Source organism: Trichosurus vulpecula, chromosome 3 (genome assembly GCF_011100635.1).
Source record: "Trichosurus vulpecula isolate mTriVul1 chromosome 3, mTriVul1.pri, whole genome shotgun sequence".
Classification (NCBI taxonomy): Eukaryota; Metazoa; Chordata; class Mammalia; order Diprotodontia; family Phalangeridae; genus Trichosurus; species Trichosurus vulpecula.
Genome location: NC_050575.1, coordinates 362,399,089 through 362,423,461, shown reverse-complemented (window position 1 = coordinate 362,423,461; position 24,373 = coordinate 362,399,089). Strand labels below are relative to the sequence as shown.

The following is a 24,373-nucleotide window of genomic DNA, read 5'->3' as shown; positions in this document are numbered from 1 at the left end:
CCATATTGCTATGTGAATAGTATATCTTTTCACGTACATTTCCTGGATGATATCCTTTATGATGCTTATGGCCACCATGCATCTCCTCCTTGCCCTCTGGGTAGATTCTTAGCATACTACAGTATTCCATACTATTCTCACAGTCATACTACATCGCTGGAAAATTTTTGGTAATAAAAGTCTGGATTTTTGTTTTAGGTAGCTACTTGGGCAAATCAAAAACACTATACTGTTCCCCACATACAACCCAGCCCTTTCTTTCCTCTTTTTCAGTTCCGAGCCTAAGTCATTATCCTATCTCAGGCATCCTCAGTTCTTCACTCTCCCTCATCCCACATATCCAGTCAGTTGACAAGTCTTGTTTCTACCTTTAACTATCTCCCACATCTGTTCAAATAGTCACCACTCTTGTTCAGTCTCTCACCTTTCAGCTAAGACTATTGCTACTGCCTATTGATTGGGTTCCCTGCCTCTAACCCCTCCAATCCATATTCCATTTATCTCCCATTGATTTTCCTTAAGGGCTAGGTCTGACCATATAGCTGCCCTACTGACTAAATGATTGTTTCTAGGACAAAATATAAATTTCTCTTTTTGGCTTTTAAAGCCTTTCAGAACCTGGCTCTAATCTACCTATTCCACCTCATTTTTATACATTACTCCAATTCCTGAAACTAGAGAAAAGTTGGACTTCTTGTTGTTCTTCACATATGACCTCCCCGCCTCCCATCTCTTGTTGCTGTGCCTTCACACTGGCCAGTCCCCATTTCATGCACCTCTTCCTCAACTCCACTTCCTAGATTCCTTGACTTTCTTCAAGCCTCAGCTTGAGCATGACCTTCTACATGAAGCCTTTCTTGATCCTTCATGATTCCTGGCACCTTTTCTTCCTAAATGACCTTATTTTTATATATTCTATATATTATTATTTATGTATGTGTTTTCTCCCCTGATATAATATGGGCTTAAGAGCAGGGACTACTTCTGTTTGTTTTTATATCCCTAGCACCTGCCATACTACTTGGTGCATAGTAGGTACTTAATAGATCCTTCCTGATTGACTGATTTTTATGCTTTGTTTCATATGGATAACTAGAGTATCAATGAACAAAGTTGTTGCTTTGTTTATCTTGATCAAGGAGTCTTATGTGATCTTGATACCTGTATGGGAGGTTCTGGTTGGAAGAGATCCTTGCCTCTACTAAGTTAGGTATTTTTGTAATAAATAAAATAAAGGCACATTTGGAGTGCATATTCTTCAAACCTTTCACTCACTTCACTTACTGAAAAGGTATTTTACTATAGATTGTAAAAGCCTGCTTCGTCTTATTGTTGTTGTTGTGTTTGTCCTTCCTTCTCAAAGAGGACCATGACATCAGGGAAATGATGACATGGCTTGCCATTGACTTTGATTTGAGAGAGGAAGGGCTATGAAAGTTCACCAGCCTCACTTTTTCCTCCAGAACCATCTGGGTCCAGTGGCCTGATATGCACCAGGACTATTGGAAATGGCCCAGGATGCTTTGAGAGACCCTGGCCCTGTCAGGCTAAGGTCTTTTCAGGTTCTCACTTTGAGTGAGGTAACACCCATTCAGTGAATAGGCCTCTTTAAGAAGTTAATCAAGGGATGGCCCCTTTAATCAAACCTCAAAAAAAAAAATCAAACTGGGAGGGGAAGACCCTCAGGGTTCCTGGCCAAAAGAGAAACAGTTACTATTTAGTAGTAACTCCACAGGCCATGATATGGCTGATCCTGGAGTGGAGGGAACTGAGAAACAGAAATGTTAAGTGACTTATCCAAAGAGTTTCAGAGCCAGGTTTGAATTCAGGCTAACTTCAAATCCAGGGATTTTTCCATGATGTCACACATCTTTACACAATATCTTTCTTTCTAAGCACAATCTGGTCAGGTATAGCTTCGTCTTATATTTTCATCAAGGATACTCAATATGTGTGTGGATCCTTCTAATAAAGATGTTTTAGAAATTAGAAAGTACTCATGTCTCTTTGGTGAAGGTATCGCAGGCTGCACCTGCGTGGAGTCGGCAGTCCCTGCCTCTCCTCCTCCTGACTCACCGCTGTTCGCTCTCACCGAGGAATAAGTCGGTCAGGAAGCCGCTCCACTGTCATGGCATTCAAAGACACCAGCAAGACCCTTGTGGAGCCCGAAGTGGCCATTCACCGGATCCGTATCACCCTCACCAGCCGCAATGTGAAATCACTCGAGAAAGTGTGTGCTGACCTAATCAGAGGAGCCAAAGAAAAGAACTTGAAAGTGAAGGGACCTGTTCGAATGCCCACCAAGACACTTCGGATCACAACTAGAAAAACTCCTTGCGGTGAAGGTTCAAAGACTTGGGATCGGTTCCAGATGAGAATCCACAAACGCCTTATTGATTTGCACAGTCCTTCTGAAATTGTTAAACAGATCACATCTATCAGCATTGAACCAGGTGTAGAAGTTGAAGTCACCATTGCAGATGCCTAACCAATCATTTCTTTTAATAAATTGATTGCAACTATTAAAAAAAAAAAGAAAGTACTCATGTGGGTCGGTAGTTATTAATTTATGATAAATTTGTTCAGTAGCTGGTGGGGGGCAGGGGACAGTAATACTTTCTGTGATATTTTTGCCGTTTTTTAATATCTTTACCTCTTTCAGGAATCTTGAAAATTGATTTCTCGGTGCTTTAAAAATTATGTTTTCTCCAGCATACATTTCTTCAGTGTACACTTGATCCGTTGCCCTTTGTGGCTTTGTACTTCTTAATGCCATTTCTGCTCTTATTTAGCATATAGGGGAGTCCAAATGTGGTGCTTCTACTTTTTATACAGGATAAAAATAGTTTATAATGGCAACACTGACAGACCTGTTACATTTTTCATGTTTGTTGTCCTTTCAGTTAAATTTATAGGTGGTCTTGGGATAATCTTGCTTGGGTTCTTGCTATGATATGATTATGTTCAGCTTCCTGAAGGATATTTTTCCTCTTACTGCTCTTTTATGAGTTGATAATCCTGGTGATCTTCCTCCTTTCTCCTCTCCATGACTGAACAATAACAATAATAATCTCACATTTATACAGTGCTTTTAAGATAAACTGAATACACACTAGTGTAATAGAAAGCCTGGAACATGGAATCAGAAGATCCGGATTTGACTTTTGATATCACTACCTATTAGGTGTGTGATCCTGCATATGTTATATGATTTCTCTGTGCCTCAGTTTCTCTATCTGTATAATGACCAATGAATCCCCTTCCAGCTCTAATAATACATGATTTATGAAATATTCATGTACCAGGGTTCTCAGTCACTAATATGTCATGGCTCCTGGGTGGCTTGATATCTCTGAGCCCCTACTGTGGTCCAGGTATGTAAGCCATGAGAAAATGGGTACCATTAGCTGGTACCATTTAGAGAGGTAGCATTAAGCTACATTTTATTTCATAACTTCATTGTTACTTGACTCTTCTGGGTCATGCTATGAGTAAGTGCAGTAGAAATATGAGACATGACCTAGGTCAAATAGAGACCTCTGGACACCCACATACACACTTCAGATACGCAAAAGGAAGAGGGGACCCAGATCAATAAAATGAGTGCCATTAAAGCTTATTTCCCAGTTTCTATGAATCTCACTTCTTCATTCATGTTCTCACCAGACACTCCACATTAAGTTATTGCCTTCACTGTTGCCTCAGTTCTGTACCATGAAAAACTAGGCAGTTTCTTCATCTGTCTCATTTGCTAACAGTAGTTAGCTTCTATGCAGTGGAAGTGAGTGGTAGCCATCCATGGCTGTGGCTTAATGGGAAATACATGGCCAGGTTTGGCTAGCTTTCCACACTCCATTTAAAAAATTCACGGTGGGTACTTGCACTCCCAGAGGGGGAAGGATTGTGAGAAACCTTTTACACTAGCTTGGATCTGTTTCCTTGATCTATCTGGTGTCTGACTTTTGTGACCTTTGCTTGGTCTCAGATTATTGCTTCTTCCTCCTCTCTTGGATCTCACAGCTCCCTATAGATGGATTTCTTGGCTGTGTCCCTCTTTCACAAATAAGCTGGTAATCAACCTTTGCCTCTTAGCTCAACCTGCCTTCACTGACCTTGACCCTTCACTAACTCAGAAAGCATTGTTACAAATAGTCCCACCCCATCTAGTCTTGGTTGCTTTGGCACTATGCCATCAGTTTCACCTTGGGATAGGGACTAGGGGAACGGGACCTGGATGGTTTTTAAAATGCTTAGTAAAGCCTTGGTTTTATGACATTAATAAGGCAAAAACTTCAGATTATAACTTAATAACTCTGAGAGTGCCCCCCTGTTTTCTATCCCTGATGATTTTTTTTAACAATATGAGTTCTTTGCAAGCGTCATCAAAATTCTCTCAGAATTGCAGCCTTAATTAATTATTAAAACACAACAAAGGAGAGGATTCTGGGAAGATGGTAGAGTAGATCAGAAAATCCCAAACTCTCAAGATTTTCCCCCACCAAAAGAGATGAAATAGTGCCTTGGGGCAAATACTGAGTGGTAAAAACAAATAAGAGCAGGAGCAGAACAGGGGTCTTCTTGGGACAATTGGAGAAGATCTAAAGAAAAGTCCAAGGATGAGGTTTGGTCCCTGTGAAAGTAAACACCTTCAGGCTAAGTCCTTGGTCCACTTAAACAACAATCAGCAGGCCCTGGGATTAGCTGGTTTGGGAGGTTGCCTTAGTCCCAGACCAGGAAGTTTTACCCCCAGGAAAGTGAGGGATGTTGGGCAACTGAGCTGGAGAAGATCAAAGGAAACTCTGCTGACAAGGAATGCCAGACCCAGCTGTGCTGCAGACACCACTGGGCATGAAGGAACTAGCACACATCTCATGAATGCAGACGCAAGGGGGTGGAGACACCACTGTCTGTGGGCACTTATAGGACAGTGGGCGTCTTGGTTCCAGTTCCAAGCCAGAGGGGAGAACTGAAGGAGGACCTGAGGCCAGAGGCACCATCCTCCATACCCCGGGACTATAGGTGATTATAAAAACTAAGTTACTACAAATAAAAAAAAATGCACAGGCAGAGGAGAAAGAATGCAACCATAGAGAGTTACTATGGGAATAGAGAAGACTCGGGTTCATCTTCAGAGGAGGATACTGAAGCAAAGAAACCCTCTTCTACCCCAAAGAGTAATGTCAAATGGTCATCTACTCAAAAAGAATTCATAAAAGAACTTTAAAAAGAATTTAAAAATCAAATGAGAGAGATTGAGGAAAAACTAAAAAAAAGAAAAGAACAATCCAAAAAAACCCAAGATTATGATTATGAAAAGAAAGTCAGTCAATTAGAAAAGGAAATCCAGAATCTTAAGGAAGAAAATGACTCCTTGAAAATCATAACTGGGCAAGGGGAAGTCATCAAACTATTAAGAGGTCAAGAAATAACAAAACAAAATAGAAAGAATGGAAAAATAGAAGAGAATATGAAACATCTCAAAAGAAAAACAACTGAACTGGAGAACAGATCAAGAAGAAAAAACATAAGAATAATCAGACTATCTGAAAGCTATGATCAAAAAAAGAATCTTGATACAACAATACAAGAGATAACTAAGGAAAATTATCCTGAAGCATTAGAAAAAGAGGAGAAAGTAGAAATACAAAAAAATCTACCAATCACCACCTGAAAGAGATCCTATGAGGAAAACCCATAGGAACGTTATAGTCAAATTTCAAAACTCCCAGCTCAAGGATAAAATGTTACAAGCAAAAGGAAAAAACAATACAAATACAGCAGAGCCACAATTAGAATCACACAAGACCTAGAAACGGTGACACTAAAAGACCACAAGTCTTGGAACATATATATCAAAGAGCAAAAGAACTGGGGTTCTGGCTGAAAATATCATTCCCAGCAAAGCTAAACATAAGCCTAAATGAAAATAATGGATATTTAATGAACTGTCAGGCTTTCAGGACTTTGTTATAAAAAAAATAGAAACCCAAACTTCATAGAATATTTGATATACAAGAGCCAAGAGAAATATAAGTACATACCAAAGACTAATTACAAAGGGCTCAATAAGGACAGACTATTTACCTTTTACATATGTAAAATGTAAAACTTATGTCTAAGATTGTTATTAGTAATTGAGTAGTTCATAAGAAAGATGGTGGTAGACCTGAGTATGATATGACTTTACAAAGTAAAACTATTTAGGAACAGCTAACAAGAGTAATTATTTTATACAAATGAGGTGCTAGGGGAAGAACTGACACAGAGAAATTAGATGGAGGAGGACTGTTAGTTCTGGAAACCTGCTTTCATTAGAAATGGGTTTAAGAAGGAACAATACATATATATCTAGGAGACTATAAAAGCCTTCTAGATTCAGAAAGAAATAAAATACTTTGGGGATGGGGGGGCGGAGAGGATAAGGGAGGGCTCTCTAGAGGGGAAAGTGAGGGGGTAGGTTAAAGTGGGGGTATAGAAGGTGTTTAGATTAATGGGAATGAGAGGACAAGGGAGGGATCCTTGAGAGGATAAGGGAGGGATTTCTAGAGGGTAAGGGAATAGGTCAAAGGAGGGTACGTAAGGGGGTTTAGATTTATAGGAATGGGAAGATAAGGGAGGGATCCTGGGGGGGGGGGGGGTAGGTTAAGTAATAGGAGGACAAGGTAATGGGTAGAAGTAAAGTAGTCAGGAAGGATAGGAAATAAGAGATATTTACAAACAGAACAACAAAGATCAGAAGTGGAATTTGTTAGGGAAAGTATATATATGTATGTATATGTGTATCTGTATATCTATATCAAATATATCCATGCTTAATCATAGCCTTTGGGGAGGGGGGAGGGAGGAGAAGAGGGAAAAATAACAAAGCAAAATGTGGACAGCAGAGAACAAAAGACAACTAAAGAGGAAGCAAAGAAAAGATGGACAGCTTTCAACACACTGTGTAGGATTTATTATATAGGCTTTTTTGAAATGGAAATTTATCTGTATATATTTTGAATCCTCTCTTACGTTCTGCTATTCCCATTTGTGAGGCCAATCTATAAGTGAAAGATCTTTCCCACCAACTGAATAGGCCTCAAGGCCTGATTAGAGGCAGGCCCAAGCTTTTGTGATGCTGATCAGGGATTGAAGACTCTTCCCACCTCCTCAATAGACCTCAGGTGGGGCCAACAAAAGGAGGCCTGATTAGAGGCAAGCCCATACCCTTTCACTAGCTAGGTATGAGGCCCCAGGCCCCAACACCTTTTTTGCTAAGTAAACTCTGAGCCCTCAGGGCCCTGAACAGGGTATAAGAGCTCTGAGGTTGTTTTTGTTTGTTTGTTAGTTTTTTGTTTTTTTTTTTTTGCCTTTGGGGGCACACTCACTGGAAGAGTGTTAGTGATTTGCCCCCCCCCCCCCTTTGAAAACCCAGATGTTGGTGCCTCTCTCTCTGGTAACTATGTAATTCCCTGGTCAGACAGATGGAGGCTGTTGTTTTCTGTGTGTGTGTGTGTGTTTGCTCTGTTGGTATAATGTATGCTCACAATTTCTGTTTGTATTCTCTCTGAAGTTCAGGGTGCTGGCTTTTCCTCCTGAACTAAGTCAATGGTATATGTATGTTTAGTTAAAGTGAGATTGTTAACCCCTTAAAGTTGCTTTCCTTAGAAAAGCAGACCAAAGAACGTGTGCAAGCAGCCCTCTTGTGTGCTGGTGTTATTGGTCTTTCACCCCACAGCAGCTGCAAGTAATGTTGTTGTTACACCATTATATGCTTTTTTTTCTTATTTTGTATCTGTTTCAGTATTTAAGTTTATGTTTCTTTTTCTTTTCTTATTGTGTATTTAAGTTTCAGTAATAAAAAAAATACAACAAAAGAAACAAAAACAAATAGAGTTGCAGAAAGGGCATTGAAACGAGAGTCAAGGGACACTGTTTCTGACTGGTTATATAACTTTAGGCAAGTCATGTCCCCTGCATGGCCTCAAGTTTCTCATCTGGATAGTGAGAGTTTGGAATAGATAAAAATCTAAGTATCTTTCTAGAATATTCAATGTTCTAAGATCCTTTTAAACTTATGTTCTTGGATCTTCATATCTTCCCTAAAGATGACATATATGATATTTGTTGCTTTTGTAACTATTTAATTTTTTTGAAATTGAAAATTAAAATTCCTTCTTAGTATTTTGATAGATCCATGATCCCATCAGCAGTAATGTGGTATACTAGATGGAGTGCTGGACTTGGTGCCAGGAAGGCTTGAGTTTGAATCCTACGTTAGGTGCTTGCTAGTTGTATGACCCTTGACAAGTCATTTGATTTTTCCCAGCCTTCATTTCCTCTTCTGTAAAATGGGGGTGATAATAGTACGTACCTCATGGGGTAGTTTTGAAGATCAAATGAGATAAGCACTTTTCAAACCTTAAAGTGCCATATAATTAGACTCTTCCTCCCTGGCTTCCTTCAAGATTCAGCTCTCATCCCATCTTCTGAAAGAGATCTTTCCTGGTGTGTCCTTTCCCTTTACTTTACCCCCCTCCACTCCCCTGCCATGCCTAGTGCCTTTGAAATTTCCTCCTCATTACACTATATATGTATGTATGTGTGTGTGTGTGTGTGTGTATATATATATGTGTATATATGAATATATATGTATATATGAATATATATGTATATATGAGTATATGTGTATATATGAATATATATGTATATATGAATATATGTGTATATGAGTATATATGTATATATGTATGTATGAATATATATGTATATATATGAATATATATGTATATGTGTGTATATATGTGTGTGTATATACATATACACACACATATATACATATCTTATCTGTACATAGTTGTTTCTCTCATTAGAATATAAGCTCCTTGAGGACAGGAGCCATTTAAAAATTTTTTTCCTTTGTATCCCCAGTGCTTAGCGCAGGGCCTCATACATAGCCAATGCTTAATAAATAGTTGTTGTTGACAAGTGTTCATTGCTTTTCCAAGTTCCTGATACCTTCTGGCTCTGCTCTATGGTTTTCTTTAGTCAAAAATATCTCTGGGAAATGAGGCAGTAATTCTCAAATATTTCAGTTTCAGGACTCCTTTATATTCTTTTTGTTTTTGTTTTGTTTTGTTTTTTGGCAGGGCAGTTGGGGTTAAGTGACTTGCCCAAGGTCACACAGCTAGTACATGTGTCAAATGTCTGAGGCCAGATTTGAACTGAGGTGTTCCTGACTCCAGGGCCGGTGTTGTACTCACTGCACCTCCTAGCTGCCCCTTGACTCCGTTACATTCTTAAAGATTATTAAAGATCCCACAAACTACTTTTGTTTACATGGGTTATTTGTTGTTGTTCAATTGTTCAGTCAGGTCTACTCTTCATGACCCCATTTGAGGATTTCTTAGCAAAGATACTGGAGTGGTTTGCCATTTCCTTCTCCAGCACAGATGAGAAAACTGAGGCAAACAGGGATAAGTGACTTACCCAGGGTCACAAAGCTAGTTAGTGACTGAGGCCAGATTTGAACTCAGGAAGATGAATCTTCCTGACTCCAGGCCTGGCACTCTATCCACTGTACCACCTAGCTATCCCATCAATATCTAGTGCCTTAGAATTTAAAATTTATTAGTATTACTATGAAAAATAATTTTGACCTTGTAGATGCCTTTAGTGGGTCTTGGGAACCTTCAGGGTTCCTGGAGCCATCCTTTGAGAACTGCTGGTGTATATGGTATACTGAATGCCTTCTCACTTTCACCTAACTATTCTTTGCTTTCCCTTTCAGGATATTTGCAAATCACTTTGGTGCCATCGAACAGGCCATAGATGTGAGACAAAATTCATGCCAGCAGCAGAAGGCACCATTTGTGGTCTGAGTAAGGTAAACTGCATCATCTCAGGCTTGTGTTTCTTTTCTGTTTCTATATTCCCAGTTTCTGGCACAGAGTCTGGTGCATCCTGGTTGCTTAATAAGTGCTTGCTGATTGATTGATTCAACAGAAGGCTGACTTAAATAGATAAGTAGCCTGGTGTGTAGTGGATTGAGCTCTGAGCCTGGAGTCAGGAAGACCTGAATTCAAATCTGGCCTCAGACACTTACTAGCTGTATTACCATGGGTGAGTTACTTAACCTCTGTTTGCCTCAGTTTTCTCAGCTGTAGAATGGGGATAATAATAGCACCTCCCTCCCAGGTTTGGTGTGAAAAATGAGATAATATTTTTAAAGTACTTAGCGCAGTACCTAGCATAAAGTAACTGCTATAGAAATGCTAGCTATCATCATCATCATCATCATCATCATCATCATTATTGTTGTTGATGTTGTAGTGGCTTTAGAATGGGAGGTGTGGGTTCCAGTAAGAGCACCAATATTTACTAGCTGCGTGACTCTACTCAAGTCACTTAATCTCTGTGAGCCTTTCCTCACCTCTAAAATAGGAATAATACTTAGCTATGTGACCTTGAAGAGCCCCTGGATTTTCACTGGCTCTCCCCGTGCTTGAAATATCCTCTCTCCTTATTCCTGCCTCCTAATTCCCTTAGCTTCTTTCATGACTGAACTCAAATGTCACCTGTAACGTATTTTCCTGCTGTCTCCACTGCTAGTGCCTTCCCTCTGAGATCACTGCTCATTGCTAAAACTTCCCAGGATATCTGGGGATTTACAGGCTAGATTTTTTTTCCTAAGAACCATGCCTTAAACTCAAATCACTTTGGTTCTCGTTGATTGGCCAGCCAGTAGGTCCCAGGCCAAGTCCCACTTGGTCATTGTTTGGTCCCTGATTGGCTCAGAATGAACATAATTAGCAATTGTTTCTGTTTTGGCCAGAAACCCTGAGGGTCTCCCCCTTCCAGATTGATTTTTTTCTTGACTAGGTGAAAGAGGCCATTCTCTGCCTCATTTCTTACCTAGCCTTAATCACTGAATGGGTGTTGCCTCAGTCAAACTGAGACCTATTAAAGACCTTAAATTAAAAGGACCAAGATCTTTCATTGCATCCAGGGCCATCTCTAGTCATTCTGATCCATATCTTGCCACTGGACCCAGATGGCTTTGGAGGAGAAAGTGAAGCTTGTGACACTGTAGGGCCTTCCCTCACTTAAATCCAATTCACCTGCATACCATGGCATCACTTCCCTGATGTCATGGTCCTCTTTGAGAACGAAGGACAAGCAGCAACAACTTGTTATTGGCTCTCTATATATCTTAATACATAGTCACATAAATATTGTCTCCCCTCATTAGAATGTGAGCTTCTCAAGGTCAGGGACAGTGTTCAGCACAGTGGCTGATACATACTAAGTACTTAATTAATATAATAAATACTTGACTGTCTCTCTACCTGAACGACTATCTCCAGGGTCGTTGTGAAGGAAGCATCTTGTAACTTTAATATGTATAACCGTTAAATGTGAGCAGTGATTATTGTTGTGGCCCACTAAGGGTTGATTATTTCTCACCACAATGAATCAATAAACTTTGACTAGGAGAGTATCGGTGGAAGACTTTACTAGGGGTCGAGTACAAAGATAGAGTGCTTCAAAATTATGTATTTTGCTAGAAAACTAAGGCCCAGAATCCCCGTGGATTTGGAAGCTCTGGCTTTGAGTACTGACTCTGTCACTTTTTAGCTTTTTGACTTTCGGCCAATGATTTACCTTCCTGAGCCCATTTTCTCTTTTGTAAGATAGGAATGATAGTAATAATGTCTTATAGGAATCTCCTCTACAAAGTCAATCTCCTGGAGGGCTATCAGTAGTAGTGAGATTTCTCTCATAGTAGCCATTTATATGGAAGTTAGATGACCACTACTTTAGGGACTGATTTTGTAGAAGATATTCCTGCTCCAAGTCTGAGAAAGATTCTGGATTTCCATCTCCTTTTTCTCTGAATTCCTATTCAGTTTATGACGATAGACTCTCAGAGCTGAAAGGGACTCAGAGGTTGTCTAGGTCAACACCTATATGAAGTATAAATTTCCTCTGTAACACCCCTGATATCATATTAGGAGTTCGAAACCCTCCCCTATGAAATTAAGATTTCTCTTCTCTTGTACTTCATTCTTAGAAGAGAATGCGAATCACGGTCAGCTTGTAGATAAAATAATATTATAGATAATACTTTAGATACTAATGCTAAAATAATATTGTAGGTAAAATAGTATATCTAAATTTTATAGAAATATTTAGTAAATTGTAAAAGTTTTCATGCCATTCTTTAGAATACATGGAGGGATATGGGACAGACCATAGCATAAATAGATGAATCATAAACTCTTTGAATTTTTGGGCCCAAGGAATAGTGATTTAATAGTTTGATCTTGGAAGATGGTTTCCAAGAGCATTCCCCAGAGTAAACCCTATGCTGTTTAACATTTTATCAATGGCTTGGAGAAAGGAATGTTTATCATATTTATAGATAACAGACAACTTGAAGAAATAGCTGCTACATTGGGCAGTCAAAAATTTTAAATGATCTTGGGGGACTAGGACATCAGACTGAATCAAAGAAAATGAAATGTAATCAAGATAAATGTAAAGTCTTATACTTGGGTTAAAAAAATCAGCTTCATAACTATAAGATGAAAGAAGTATGACTAGATAGTAGTTCTTCTGAAAAAAGATTTGGGAGTTTGGGGGGGGCATATAAGCTAAATGGTATGGTGACATCCAAGAATGCCAATGTAATATTAAGCCACATTGAAAGGCATTGCGTCCCAGCCTAGGGTGATGATAGTCCTGGTGTACTCTGTCCTAGTCATACTACTTGGAGTTCTGTGCATCATATTTTACACAGGACATAAGTAAACTGGTGAATATCCAGGGGAGGGTAGATAATTAGCATGGTGAGAGGCCTTGTGGAGATCAAAGGAAGGAGCTGAGGGTGTTTAGCTTAGACAAGAGAACACTTAGGTAAGATGTGATAGTTGTCTTAAACATTTGAAGAGCTATTATGTGGAAGAGGGATTAGGCTTGTTTTAGTTGGCCTGGATGGGCAGAACTAGTGATGAGCAGAAGTTCAAAGAGACAAATTTAGGCTTAATGTGAGGAAGGAAGGAAATGAGTGTTTATTAAATTACTACGTTCTAGGTACTGTGTGCTTAGCACTTTACACATATTTTCTTACCTGGTCCTCACAATAACCATGGGAGGTAGGTACTCTTATCATCCTCTTAGTATATTTGAGGAAACTGAGGCACAGGTTAACTAATTTACCCAGGATCACACAGTTAATAAATGTCTGAGGTTGGATTTGAACTTTCTGACTCCATGTCCAGTGCTCTATCCACTGTACCACCTAGGTACTTTTAAGACAGGAAAACATCCTTAAGAATTGGAGATGTTCAAAAGTAGAATGGAATAGGAGGAAATGAGTCCCTAATCCTCAAGAGAGGTCTTAGAAGGAAGTCTGCATGACCACTTGTTGGGTATAATAGACTGAGCATTTTTGGACTGATTGTACTGAAAATTTTTCTTGAACCAACCTAATCTTTAACTTTTAATGTATTCCCCAAATCTGCTTCCCCTTAGCTAATTGTCTTTTATGGCATATTTGAAAGAGCTCTAAATTTGCAGTCAGAGGACATGGATTAGAGTCCTGGCCTTGCAATTTACTATAGAGATGACCTTGTGAAAGTCTTGTTGCCACTCTGTGCCTCAGTTTCTTAATCTGTAAAATGAGGGATTTGGACTAAATAGTGTCCAAGGTTTCTTCCAGATCTACTTCTGTCTGCACCTGTCTGTCCTTTAGATTTGTTCATCTCTATGATGAATCTCCTTGTTAGGAAATGAAAGTATTCACCCCTGTAGTTCATTTGTTGATAGACTTTTTTTTTGCAGTGGGGAAGGCAGGGCAATTGGGGTTAAGTGACTTGCCCAAGCTCACAAAGGGCAATTGGGGTTAAATGACTTGTCCAAGGTCACACAGCTAGTAAGTGTGTCAAGTGTCTGAGGCCGGAATTGAACTCAGGTCCTCCGGACTCCAGGGCCCATGCTCTACTCACTTCGCCACTTAGTTGCCCCTACTGATATACTTTTATGCCCATCTCTGCTGATGTCCACTTCTGATGCCTTGTTGTGGTTTGGGGGGAAGCCTGGACTATGTCAGCAGAGCATAAGCTTTGTCAGGGTGGTATGCAGAGTGAAAGGTTTCTAGCATGGGGCCCAGTAATGGACCATATTTCAATTCCTGTGGAAGATCCTAACTAAGTGTAAAGAGGTTCATCACCTGAGGGTTGGTCATTAGGGTGGAATGATTTTGAGCATCACCACTCATAATGAACATTTACTAGGGCAGGAAGAAGCTAGGGTTGGTTTTGGAATAGGGAGTATGCTCACTAAAAGAATATCATGGATGCTTGAAGTGAGAACTATTATGATTATTACCATCATTATATTACTAGCAAATGGCTAGTTTAGTTGATGACCTGAATGCAGACAGGCCACTCTTACTTGCCGTCTTCTCCCCTTCTTCCCATTTTCTCATTCATATGGTCACCCCTTGATCCACTGATAGCTGGACACAGAATTACAGCCAAGCCCAAGCTAGTGTCTAAAGGACTAGGAATAGTTCCATTTTTCTCCACCCTGGTCAGATCCTATCTGGATTATTGTATTTGGGTCTTAGTGTCAAATTTGGGGAGGGTCATTGACATGTTACAGTGAATACAGAAGAGAGTAATCACAAAGATAGATCAAGGATACCTATCCTGGAGGAGAGAGACTTGCAAGGGACAAGGTTGCCACCTTCAAGTCTTTGGAGGGCAGTCACGTGAAAGATGGATTCATGGTCTTTTGCTTGGCAACAACATTGATAATGATAATAGCAACAAGAAGCATTTATTAAGCACTTGGTTTGTGCCAGATATTGTGCCAAGCATGGAGCAGACAAAGAAAGGCAAAAACATGTTTTTTGCTCTTAAGAAGCTCACATTCTCATGAGGGAGACAACTTGTAAATAGCCTCATATGTACAAGCTGTACATATACATATATGTATATACATACACACATGCAAATGTATATACATACATTCATATACACATATACATACATATACATACACACATGTGTGTATGTATATGTACACACACACACACATACACACACATACAAGATAAATTAGAGGTAATCTCGAGGGAAGGCTTTAAGGTGGACCTCAGAGACTAAATGGCTTCCGAGGTCCCTTTAGCTCCAGGTCTATGAAGTTCTAGAGAGGCACACACCAGCTCAATGTAGGGAATACCTTCCTGAACATTCCAGAAATGGAATGTGCTACCTACACTGGTGGCAAGCTCACCATTACTGGAGATCTTCAAGTGAAGATTGGATATGATGTATTGTCAGGAATGCTGTAGAGGACATCTTTACTCAGGGTTAGATTAGACTAAATGACCTCTGAAGTCCCATATAGCTCTGAGATCTTGTGATTCTGCTTCATGATTTCATGAAGATTCTAAAATGGCAAATGCACTTTGGGGAAGGAAGATTAAAAGTCTAAAAATTAATTAACATATGGCAAGAATTGGAAGGGAAGAAGCAGGATCTTGGTGTTGACAATCAGTGTTGGCAACCAGCTCCATGCTAAATAGTGGGGAAGCCAAAGTCATCTCAGGGGGAAAAACAAGGATTTGAAAGCCTAGCCCACTCCCCGTGATTCTGTAACTGAACCCTCCACCCTAACTCATCAAAACCTGGCCCATCCCAAACCCCAGCCTGCTGAATCTTTTCACCAAGGATTTAAGAGAATGGAGTTGTGCTAAGTCATGCAGAAATCTCACATAATAAAAATGCCTAAGACAGTGCTCCCTAATGCTAATGGAACCCTGGGGGTGGGGGAAAGAAAATTAATAATGCATGTTTTTGTAGCGTCTTGGGCTTGCAAAGTGCTGTCCTCACAGCTACTCTGTGAGTGAGCCAGCGCAGGGATTATTATTCCCATTTGCAGATAAGGAAACTGAGACTAAGAGAATAGAAATGCCTTGCCTGTGATCCCCGACAGAGATGGTGTCAGACTGGGATTTGAACACAGGTATCCTGATTTGGAGAAATGTAGAGTTGAACAGCTTCTAGAAGACAACATAGTAACAGTTGAAAAAATAAGTCCATACCAGAGGTCCAGAGGTCTATGCCTAAGTCTGAGCTCTGCCACTAATTTGGTGTATGACCTTGGGTAATCAATCTACTTCACCTCTTGTGTAAAAACAAGCAAGAGCCAGAGACATATTTTCAGTAGAACCATTCATGGTTTAATCCTTTCCCCCAGCAGGAAATTAACAATTGAAAAAGTTTTGCCTCCCAGCCTACAGTGCTTTTACAGTATCTATTCCCTCCCAAGTGGTGGCCAAGCTTGGAAAAATTCATGACCTTTCTTAGCTGAGACTTTGAAAAAAAAAAGTAGAAGAGAGTGGTTTTATTTTTCATTCATCAGTATGGACAGATTGTCAGCTTGGCTACGCTCTGACGGCATTTGCCGCCTTATGGATCTCTATCTGAACATCTTGCCCTGACAGTTTCCCACATATGTAATCCTGATCCCATTGATGAGAGAAGCCCTCTCTAGATGTCAGGCTTTCAGAATGCACAGCATGAATTCTGAGTCTCTCTGTGTATTTATCTCCCTCCCCCCAATCATGGAGGCTTTTTTTTTTTTTTTTTAGCTAAAATGTAGGAAGAATCTTCTCTTTGGGGCAGTGGGACCCTTTTCTGACTCTTCACCTGGGGTAAAAAATATAGTTAACGGGAGTGTGTGTGTGTGTGTGTGTGTGCGCGCGTGCGTGTGAAAGTGAGAGAGATATGAGGAAAGTAATAGAGCATGATTGGGGGGAGGGGTAGAGTTAGGGTTAACCGAGGCAGTTCAGAGAGTGTTCCAATAAGTTGATTTCCACTGGTGTGTGTTCTTTACCTTTCCCCTTAGATTTTGGACCAGGGGAGGACAGCAGGGAATAAAGACTGGGGACCATGAAGGAGAGGAAATGGTCCTCTCTGGGTATTGGCTCCTGGGAAATCACCCTGGCTGTGTCTCCCTAGTTATAGCTGTGCTTCTAGCTACCATGTAGGCATTTACTTGCTTTTTCTTCATAATTCTTTACCTTCCCAGTTCTGATGGGAAACATGTCCCTATTCTTTTGACAGTGGTGTCGGCGAGGTCAGTGTGTCAAGTTTGGTGAACATGGACCCCGGCCCATACACGGCCATTGGTCGGAGTGGTCAGCATGGTCGGAGTGCACACGGACCTGTGGGGGAGGAATCACTCAGCAAGAGAGGCACTGCACTAACCCCAAGTAAGACAACTGAAGGAAAAGCATGTAGGCAGAGGCAGGATGGCATTATAGGAAACATATTGGCCTTAGAGTCAGGACATCTGGGTTTCATTCCCACTTCTGTCACTCACTAGCTGTGTGACTTTAGGTAAGTCACTTCTTGCTGAGATCCAGTTTCTCCTCCATAAAATGGGGATGATACCTTTACTCTATCCACCTCACAGGATTCTGAGGAAGAAAAGGCATTCTGAACTTTATAGCGCCGTAGAAATGTGAGTAATTAATAAAATGTTTAATCATATGCATTTTGCCTAAATATACAGGCATGCCCCATATAACTGTGACCCAGCTTAGGCTGGTTTACAATAACATCACTAATTTGTTTCAACCAAACCCCACTATGGTCTTGGTGAACCTCATCATAATGGCATTGTGTGCCAATCCTTGGACTATTCATAAGAGGAGGAGAGAATACCTAAGTGGCAGCTACATGGTCATTTGTCAGGGGTGCTGTTGATGGGGTTTCTGCTCACACAGGGATTGGATGCAATGTCTTCTGAGGTTCCCCATGGCTTCATGATAGTGTAAAGGGATTATGGCCTAAACTGGGGTTTAGACTTCATGGGACTGGAGAGATAGGGAAAAGACATAGGATCAGACATCTGTATCTGGAAGAGTCTTCAGAGACCATCTGGTCCAACCATCTCATACTGGCATAGTTGAGGAAAAGAGTCCAAGGGAAATAATTTGCCCGAGGGCATGTCTTCAGCACCAGAGGCCAGCTATGAGCCCATTGCTCTGAATTCAGAGCCATTGCTTTTTCCACTATAACATACTGTCTCCCCTAGCATGCTTCTGTTTTGACACCATGCATGAAGTCTTTGCCTACCTCTAGTCTCCCAGTCGGCAAGTGCCATGAGCTTCAAAATGACAGAGGGCTTGCACAGCAATATGAACAATTTTTGGAAGATTTTCTTTCTGTGGAGCAGAAATGTGTGCAGGTGTGGTTAGAACGTCCTAGGGATTCGTTCTTGACGATTTTCTTCCCTTATTCTTGTTGTAGAGGAAGCCCTGAGCTCTTGAAGGTGGTGACAGTGGAGCTTAAGCTCTGGCAAGTCTTAAGAAGTTTTAAAAGTTTCAAACACAGATGAAACAATGAATTGTTTTTATCTGTCATCCAAAGGTCAACTTAACTAAGCATGGAGAGGCTCCTTACTAAAGGACTAGTAATTCAGAGAGGAAGTTTTTTGCCCATAGAAGTTCATGAAACAGTTGAGAATAGTGTAGGGATTGGGATGTGCACTGATGTAGGTAGCATAGACACTAACGAAGTCATGGATCTCTAGGCAGCATAGTATAGTGGATCCCAAACCCGAATTAAAATCTTGCTGTAAAAACTTACTAGCTGTATGACCTTGGACAAGTGACTTAACCTCAGCCTTAGTTTCCTCAAAACTAAAATGAGGATAATAATACCTATACCTCTTACCTCCCAAGGTTGTTTTAAGGATCAAATGAAATCATGTTTCAGAAAGCACTTTATAACCTTAAACCTACCTCTTTGGGCTACCTCTCCAATTTGCTACTTACAGGTTCAAGGGTACTCTAAATCTAATTCCTAAAACTAGCTCAAAAGTCCCCATCAGTGTGCTTACCTTTCATAGTCAACCAATAGGCATAACTAGCTCAAAGCAAAAGCATTTACTAAGATGGCATAATAAAAAGAGTTGTTATACAACATCCCCCCCCAAAAAAACCTGGAGCCTCTTTTTCCACAAATATACATGGTTATAAGTGGGAAGAATGTGAAGAGGTTTAGAATACATGGTAGCACACTGATGGAAATACATGTGACCAAAGTAATTCATGCTTCTGGTACTGCAGGGCTTTAACATCCTTTCTTTCCTTACAAGGTTCTCACAGTTTTCCTCCCTGGGCATATTTTTGCTAGAAGCATCCCTCAAATGGCCTCTCTTGCCTTGCTCTTTTCAGCTCAACTCTCAATTGTTAAGGAGTATTTTCTCTTGAATTCATTGTTGGCTTTTTCCTTTCCTTCCAGGAGTCACTCTCCTTGAAACTGCTTCCTGTCCCAACTCTTTCCCTCTCTCACTCTGCCTGCTGGATATGGTGTTTCCTGGGTGGGTAGCTCTGTTGCAAGATGCGTTAGATCCTCCTATTGCTCTCTGCTAGAGGCATGAATATCATACTTCACAAAACTATTTCCAGTCCAGTCTTGATAGTCTCTCAGGGCTGGCAGACTTGTTTTTTAAGGGCCAGAGACTTGGACAATCATTGACCCACCAATGGCAAGCCATCTCTCTAATGCCATCAGGGAAAACTTCATAAGGAGGCAGAGATGGTCTTTGCACTTCATTTAATCCATTAACACCTTGTCCCTTTGTTACCTGTCTCCTGGGATTTATTATTAGGCTAGGAGGAAACTCTCCTACCCTTACATCAATGTCAACTATCAGTGTTATTATTCTTTTCAAGTATTGAAGTAATATATAATGAAAAGAGTATTGGACTGGGAGTCAAATTGGACTGGGAGTTCAAAGCTCTGCTTGACACTTGTTAGCTGAACCTCTCTGAATCTGTTTCCACATGTGTAATCTGAGGGCAGTGATATTTATGTTACTTCTCACAATGATTGTGAGGCGCGTTGGAAAAACTGGAACTCAAGTACACAGTGAATGAAATAATTGTTTGAATTATCCTATTTGCTACTTTGAGTTTGAGACTTGGTTCAGTTCATTAAAATAAGAACCCATATCTCATTAGAGTTTTAGGGATTACAAAGCACTTTATTCACAACAATTTAGCATGGGATAGTGCAAATATTATCATTCTTTTTTTTTTTCTTTTTACAAATGAGAAAACTGGTGTTTTGAAAAGCTTAATTATCTCTCTGTTCTCAAATTTTCCTAGAGCATTTTGTATTACTCTCTTTTGCCTCTATCATGTACTCATCCATATGCTGCTTAAGTGTGGACACATCTCCTCTATTAAGAGATAGCACAGTCTATGCTATTTTTCACTTTTGAATGCCCCAATACTCGTCAAATTCAATTAAATGATTTCTCTTTTTTTGAATCATGGACCCCTTTGGTAGTCTGGTGATACCTTTGGACCCCTTTTCAGAATAATTTTTATACACATAAAATAAAATACATAGGATTAAGAGGTCTTGCTCTATGTATAACTAGATCACCTAACATGGAAGCATCCTGCTCCCTTCTGTTCCCTGACTGGCTGCATGCATCTTTAAAACTGGCCAGCCTGGAAAAGTCCTTTTCTTTCCTGCAGGACTTTCCTGTTGTGTCCAGAGAATGAAGATCACAGTTTGCCATGGCTCAGGATCCATGAACTAAGCTCCTCTCTCCCCTTTTACCTTGGTTCTGAGAAATGGGTGTGGGGTCTCTCTTTGTTCTGTTTCATTTGTCCAGCCAATCAAAGTCATCTACTCCCACCCATGTGGTGGGGGAATGCAGGGAAACAGGATGCCTCCGTGTTAAATGATTTAGATATGCACAGGGCAAGCCTCCTTATGTATAGAATTTGGTCATAAAAGTATTTTTTAAAATTACAAAGAAGTTTATGGGTCTTAGGTAAAGAACCCCTACAAAGGTATCATGGGTAGTAAATGGCAGATCCTGGATTTAAACCTAGGCCCTAAAATCATAATATTTAGAGCTAGAAGGGATGTGGAAGATCCAGTCCCACATTTTACAAAGGGAGAGAGACTGAGACCTGAAGAAGGGGACTGACTTTTACAGGTAGCAAGTAGCCCTGGCAGGATTCAAATTAAGGTCTATTACCTCCAAATCCCAGTACCCTTTCTACCCTTCCAGGATACCACAATCCCACTATGTTTCTCAACAGTTTTGCAGCTCATTTCATGGATCTGGTTGCATACACCCCAGCATTTTGCAATCTCAATATTTTCCCCAGAAAGAAATAGATGACCTAATTTAATAGCTCAGCTGGTAAGAAGCAGGGAATGACACCAGAGAGATTTGAATTCATGCCTAATTCCTATCTGGGGATTGAGAACCACTCCCTTCTAATGGGGCATTGTTCAGAGCAAAGCATAGTGTAGTTTGAGAAAGGCTCAATCATAGAAATAATCACCAAAGGCATTCCTTATCTCTTCCCACAGAATGAAAACTAATCAAGACATTGTTTATTTTAACTTACATATGAGGCCCAAATAAAAGTAGTTTTTTTGGCTGACAGTCCCAAGGTGATTGCCTTAATCCTTCTCCATATCTCATTTGGCTCTGTTCCAACAAAATGTTTTTTCCCCTGTCAAGTTGCTGGTTGGCTTCTTACTAAATTTGAAGCATGTGGTTGTGTCCACTTCACTCAACATAAACATTTTCCTTTTCCCACACAAGGATCCTTGGGAGTTTCCTTTTTCACATCTCTATGGTTTTTCCATGTCAATGCTTCATTTTACCACCCTTCCCCACTTTTGAATATTTTACATAATACATGTTTTTTATATTGCTTTTGTTCCCCAATAAGAGCCCTATCCCCCAAATAATCCTTCCTTCAAACAAGGTATAGTTAAGTAAAATGAAAAGACACATTGAGCATCTCTAACAATGTAGGCCTTGTTTTTCATCTGTAGTCCACCACCTCTCTATCATTTTTTCATTGAACTTAATTCTGATGTTTTATAGTGGGGTTGTTTTTTTCTATTCATTTTATTCAAGTCATTGTGTATTATTGTTCCCTTGGTTCCACTTTGTTCTGTATCACTTTGAACAAATCTTTGCAGGTTTCTCTGAGTTCCTCATAATCATCATTTCTCATAGAATAATTATATTCATATACTATAGTTTATCCAACCATTCTGTCTTTTATTTTCTTTGTGCATTTTATGGGTGATCACTGAATCACTGATTCACATTCATCATTAATGAAGTCTTGTGAGTCCAGCCATACCATCCGAGAGAAATGTGGTAGAAAAAACTCTAGATTTGAAGTTGAGACCAGGATTATAGTCCCAATCTGCCTCATCTTGGCCATATGACTTTGGACAAGTCATTTCTTCTGTTTGTGCTACAGTGCCCTCTCTACCCTACAGAATTGTTATGGGGAAAGAAAAGGCTATCCTCTTGGGAGGTTTTCTTATCACTCATGATTTCGCTTTGCTGAAAGCAATGGTTTAATTCTTCAAGATTTCCCCAGACAGAAATTATTTCACTGGGAATTTGTTTAAAATCATAGTTCATTATGAACGTCAAGAACACCTTTTCACTTAGTGATCTGATCTCTTTCTATAGGTTTGATTGTTAATTTAGGTAGATAACTCCTATTTCTACCTTTAAATTCTACCCTGAGCTTCAAAATTCCATTTCCCTTCCAGACAGCTCTACTTGACTGTTTAGCAAGCATCTTAAACCAATCCAATATGCTTAAAACAGAACCCCTTATCTTTCCTCCAAACCCGCCCCACTCTCTCTAATATTTCCACATCTACTGGGGGCACTATAATCCTCCCAGTCATATAGATTCAAAATATGAGATTCTACCTTAGCCAACACACGATCAGTGGCCAATTCAATTAAATTTAACCAACACTTATTAAGTGCCTATTTTGTACAAAGCTTTGGGGATGCAAAGATAAAAATTGGTATAGCTCCTGTCCCCAAGGAGATTAAGGGCCACTGGGATGTGGAGCTATGAGGACAGAAATTCATATAATACAAGGTACAGTATGATAGAGCCAAAGGGGAGCTCCAGGAGGCTCAAAGAACATTTGAGGCAAAAGAGATCCTGTGATCTCTCTGAACTTCATTTTCGTTTTCTCTGAAGGAAGATGTTAGGAGAAAGACAACTTTTGATTGGGAGAATTGGACATGTTTCACCTCTGTAATGGCTCTTATTCTATGTATTCCTCTCCATTCACACCATCATTGCCTGAATTCAAGCCCTCATTGGCTCTTTCCTTGGAGAGTAGTCTCCTAATGTCTCCCTTCTACAGGTCTATACCTTCTCCAGTCTGTTCTCTATACATTGCAGAAGCAATGCTCTCTTCGTGTGACTCTCCTCAAAAACTTTCAATGACTCCCCATTGTCTACTGAATAAAATATTAGCTCCAGATCTTTAAATTCAAAGCCTCTGTCATCTTACTTCAACTTATTAAGCATTATCTCTTTTGATTCCCTCCTACTTATTCTACGATTTAGTCCAACTGTCTTAATCCCATCCCCCTTCTTGTGTCTCCATGCCTTTGCTTCTGCCATCCCATCATGCCTGGAATGGTATCTTTCCAACTCCCTAACCTCCCGCTTAAAACTCTTCTTTGAAGATCCCAGTCAGACACAATCTCCGCTATGAAATCCTTCTCCATACTCCCCAGGTGAAAGTGAATTCTGTCTCCTTGTGGCATTTTGCCTAAGTCTCTCCTTTGCTAATCTCAATCAATCAACAAGCTTTTATTAAGAACTTAGTATATCCTAGGTTCTATGCTAAACACTGGAAACCCAAAGAAAATGCTTAAACACAGCCCCTGCCCTCGCTTACGTTCTAATTGAGGAGACAACATGTATCTTGTATCTAAGATACATACAGAGTAAATAGAATAGGACATTCCTGGTCACTTAGGTATTAACTATTAATCTGCCTGCTTTTTTAGAGCAAGGACTATTGTATTTCATCTTTATAGCAATAACACATACTACAGGGCCTTAAATGTAGCAGGCACTGATAGTGTTTTGTCTCTGTTTCCTCTGATGCCTAAAGGTTTTCCTATGTACACTAAAAGGAATACTTTCACAAATGTTTAGATGTCCTATCTGACTCAATGGAAGTTGTGCATTTAAATCTTTGCTCCTGCATGTCTTAAAAACATGGTCCTGGCAAAACAACATAGTGCTAGGCTGTCCTGCTGACTCCACTTTCAAATAGTGTTAGGTTGCGGAATCCAGGTGCTTTTCCCAGCAACGCATCCTTTCTTGCAAGGGAAGACTCTCTCTCCGTGCGTTTTAGCTCCCTCTAATGAGCACCAGGATGCTGAGAACAGATGGCGTGTCCTTTCAAGAATATGGGCCTCTCTGTGGTCAGGTGTGGTGTCATTGATTGTTTTCAGCTTGGTTTTCTGGAGTTCTGATATTTGC

The 24,373-nt window shown here is 40.1% G+C and overlaps 2 protein-coding genes across 2 annotated transcripts in view; both read left to right on the top strand.

Annotated features, from left to right (window-relative positions):
* ADAMTS18 (ADAM metallopeptidase with thrombospondin type 1 motif 18) overlaps positions 1–24,373 on the top strand; it is a 195,337-nt gene that overhangs the window by 101,979 nt on the left and 68,985 nt on the right. Inside the window, exons 11-12 of the mRNA XM_036750035.1 lie at positions 9,770–9,865; positions 17,118–17,266. Of these exons, the coding sequence (XP_036605930.1) occupies positions 9,770–9,865; positions 17,118–17,266 (245 nt within the window). The remainder of the gene's footprint in view (positions 1–9,769; positions 9,866–17,117; positions 17,267–24,373) is intronic.
* On the top strand, positions 2,012–2,535 carry LOC118844203 (40S ribosomal protein S20-like). Its single transcript, XM_036752043.1, has one exon. The coding sequence runs from the start codon at positions 2,129–2,131 to the stop codon at positions 2,486–2,488; it is 360 nt and encodes a 119-aa protein (XP_036607938.1). The 5' UTR covers positions 2,012–2,128; the 3' UTR covers positions 2,489–2,535.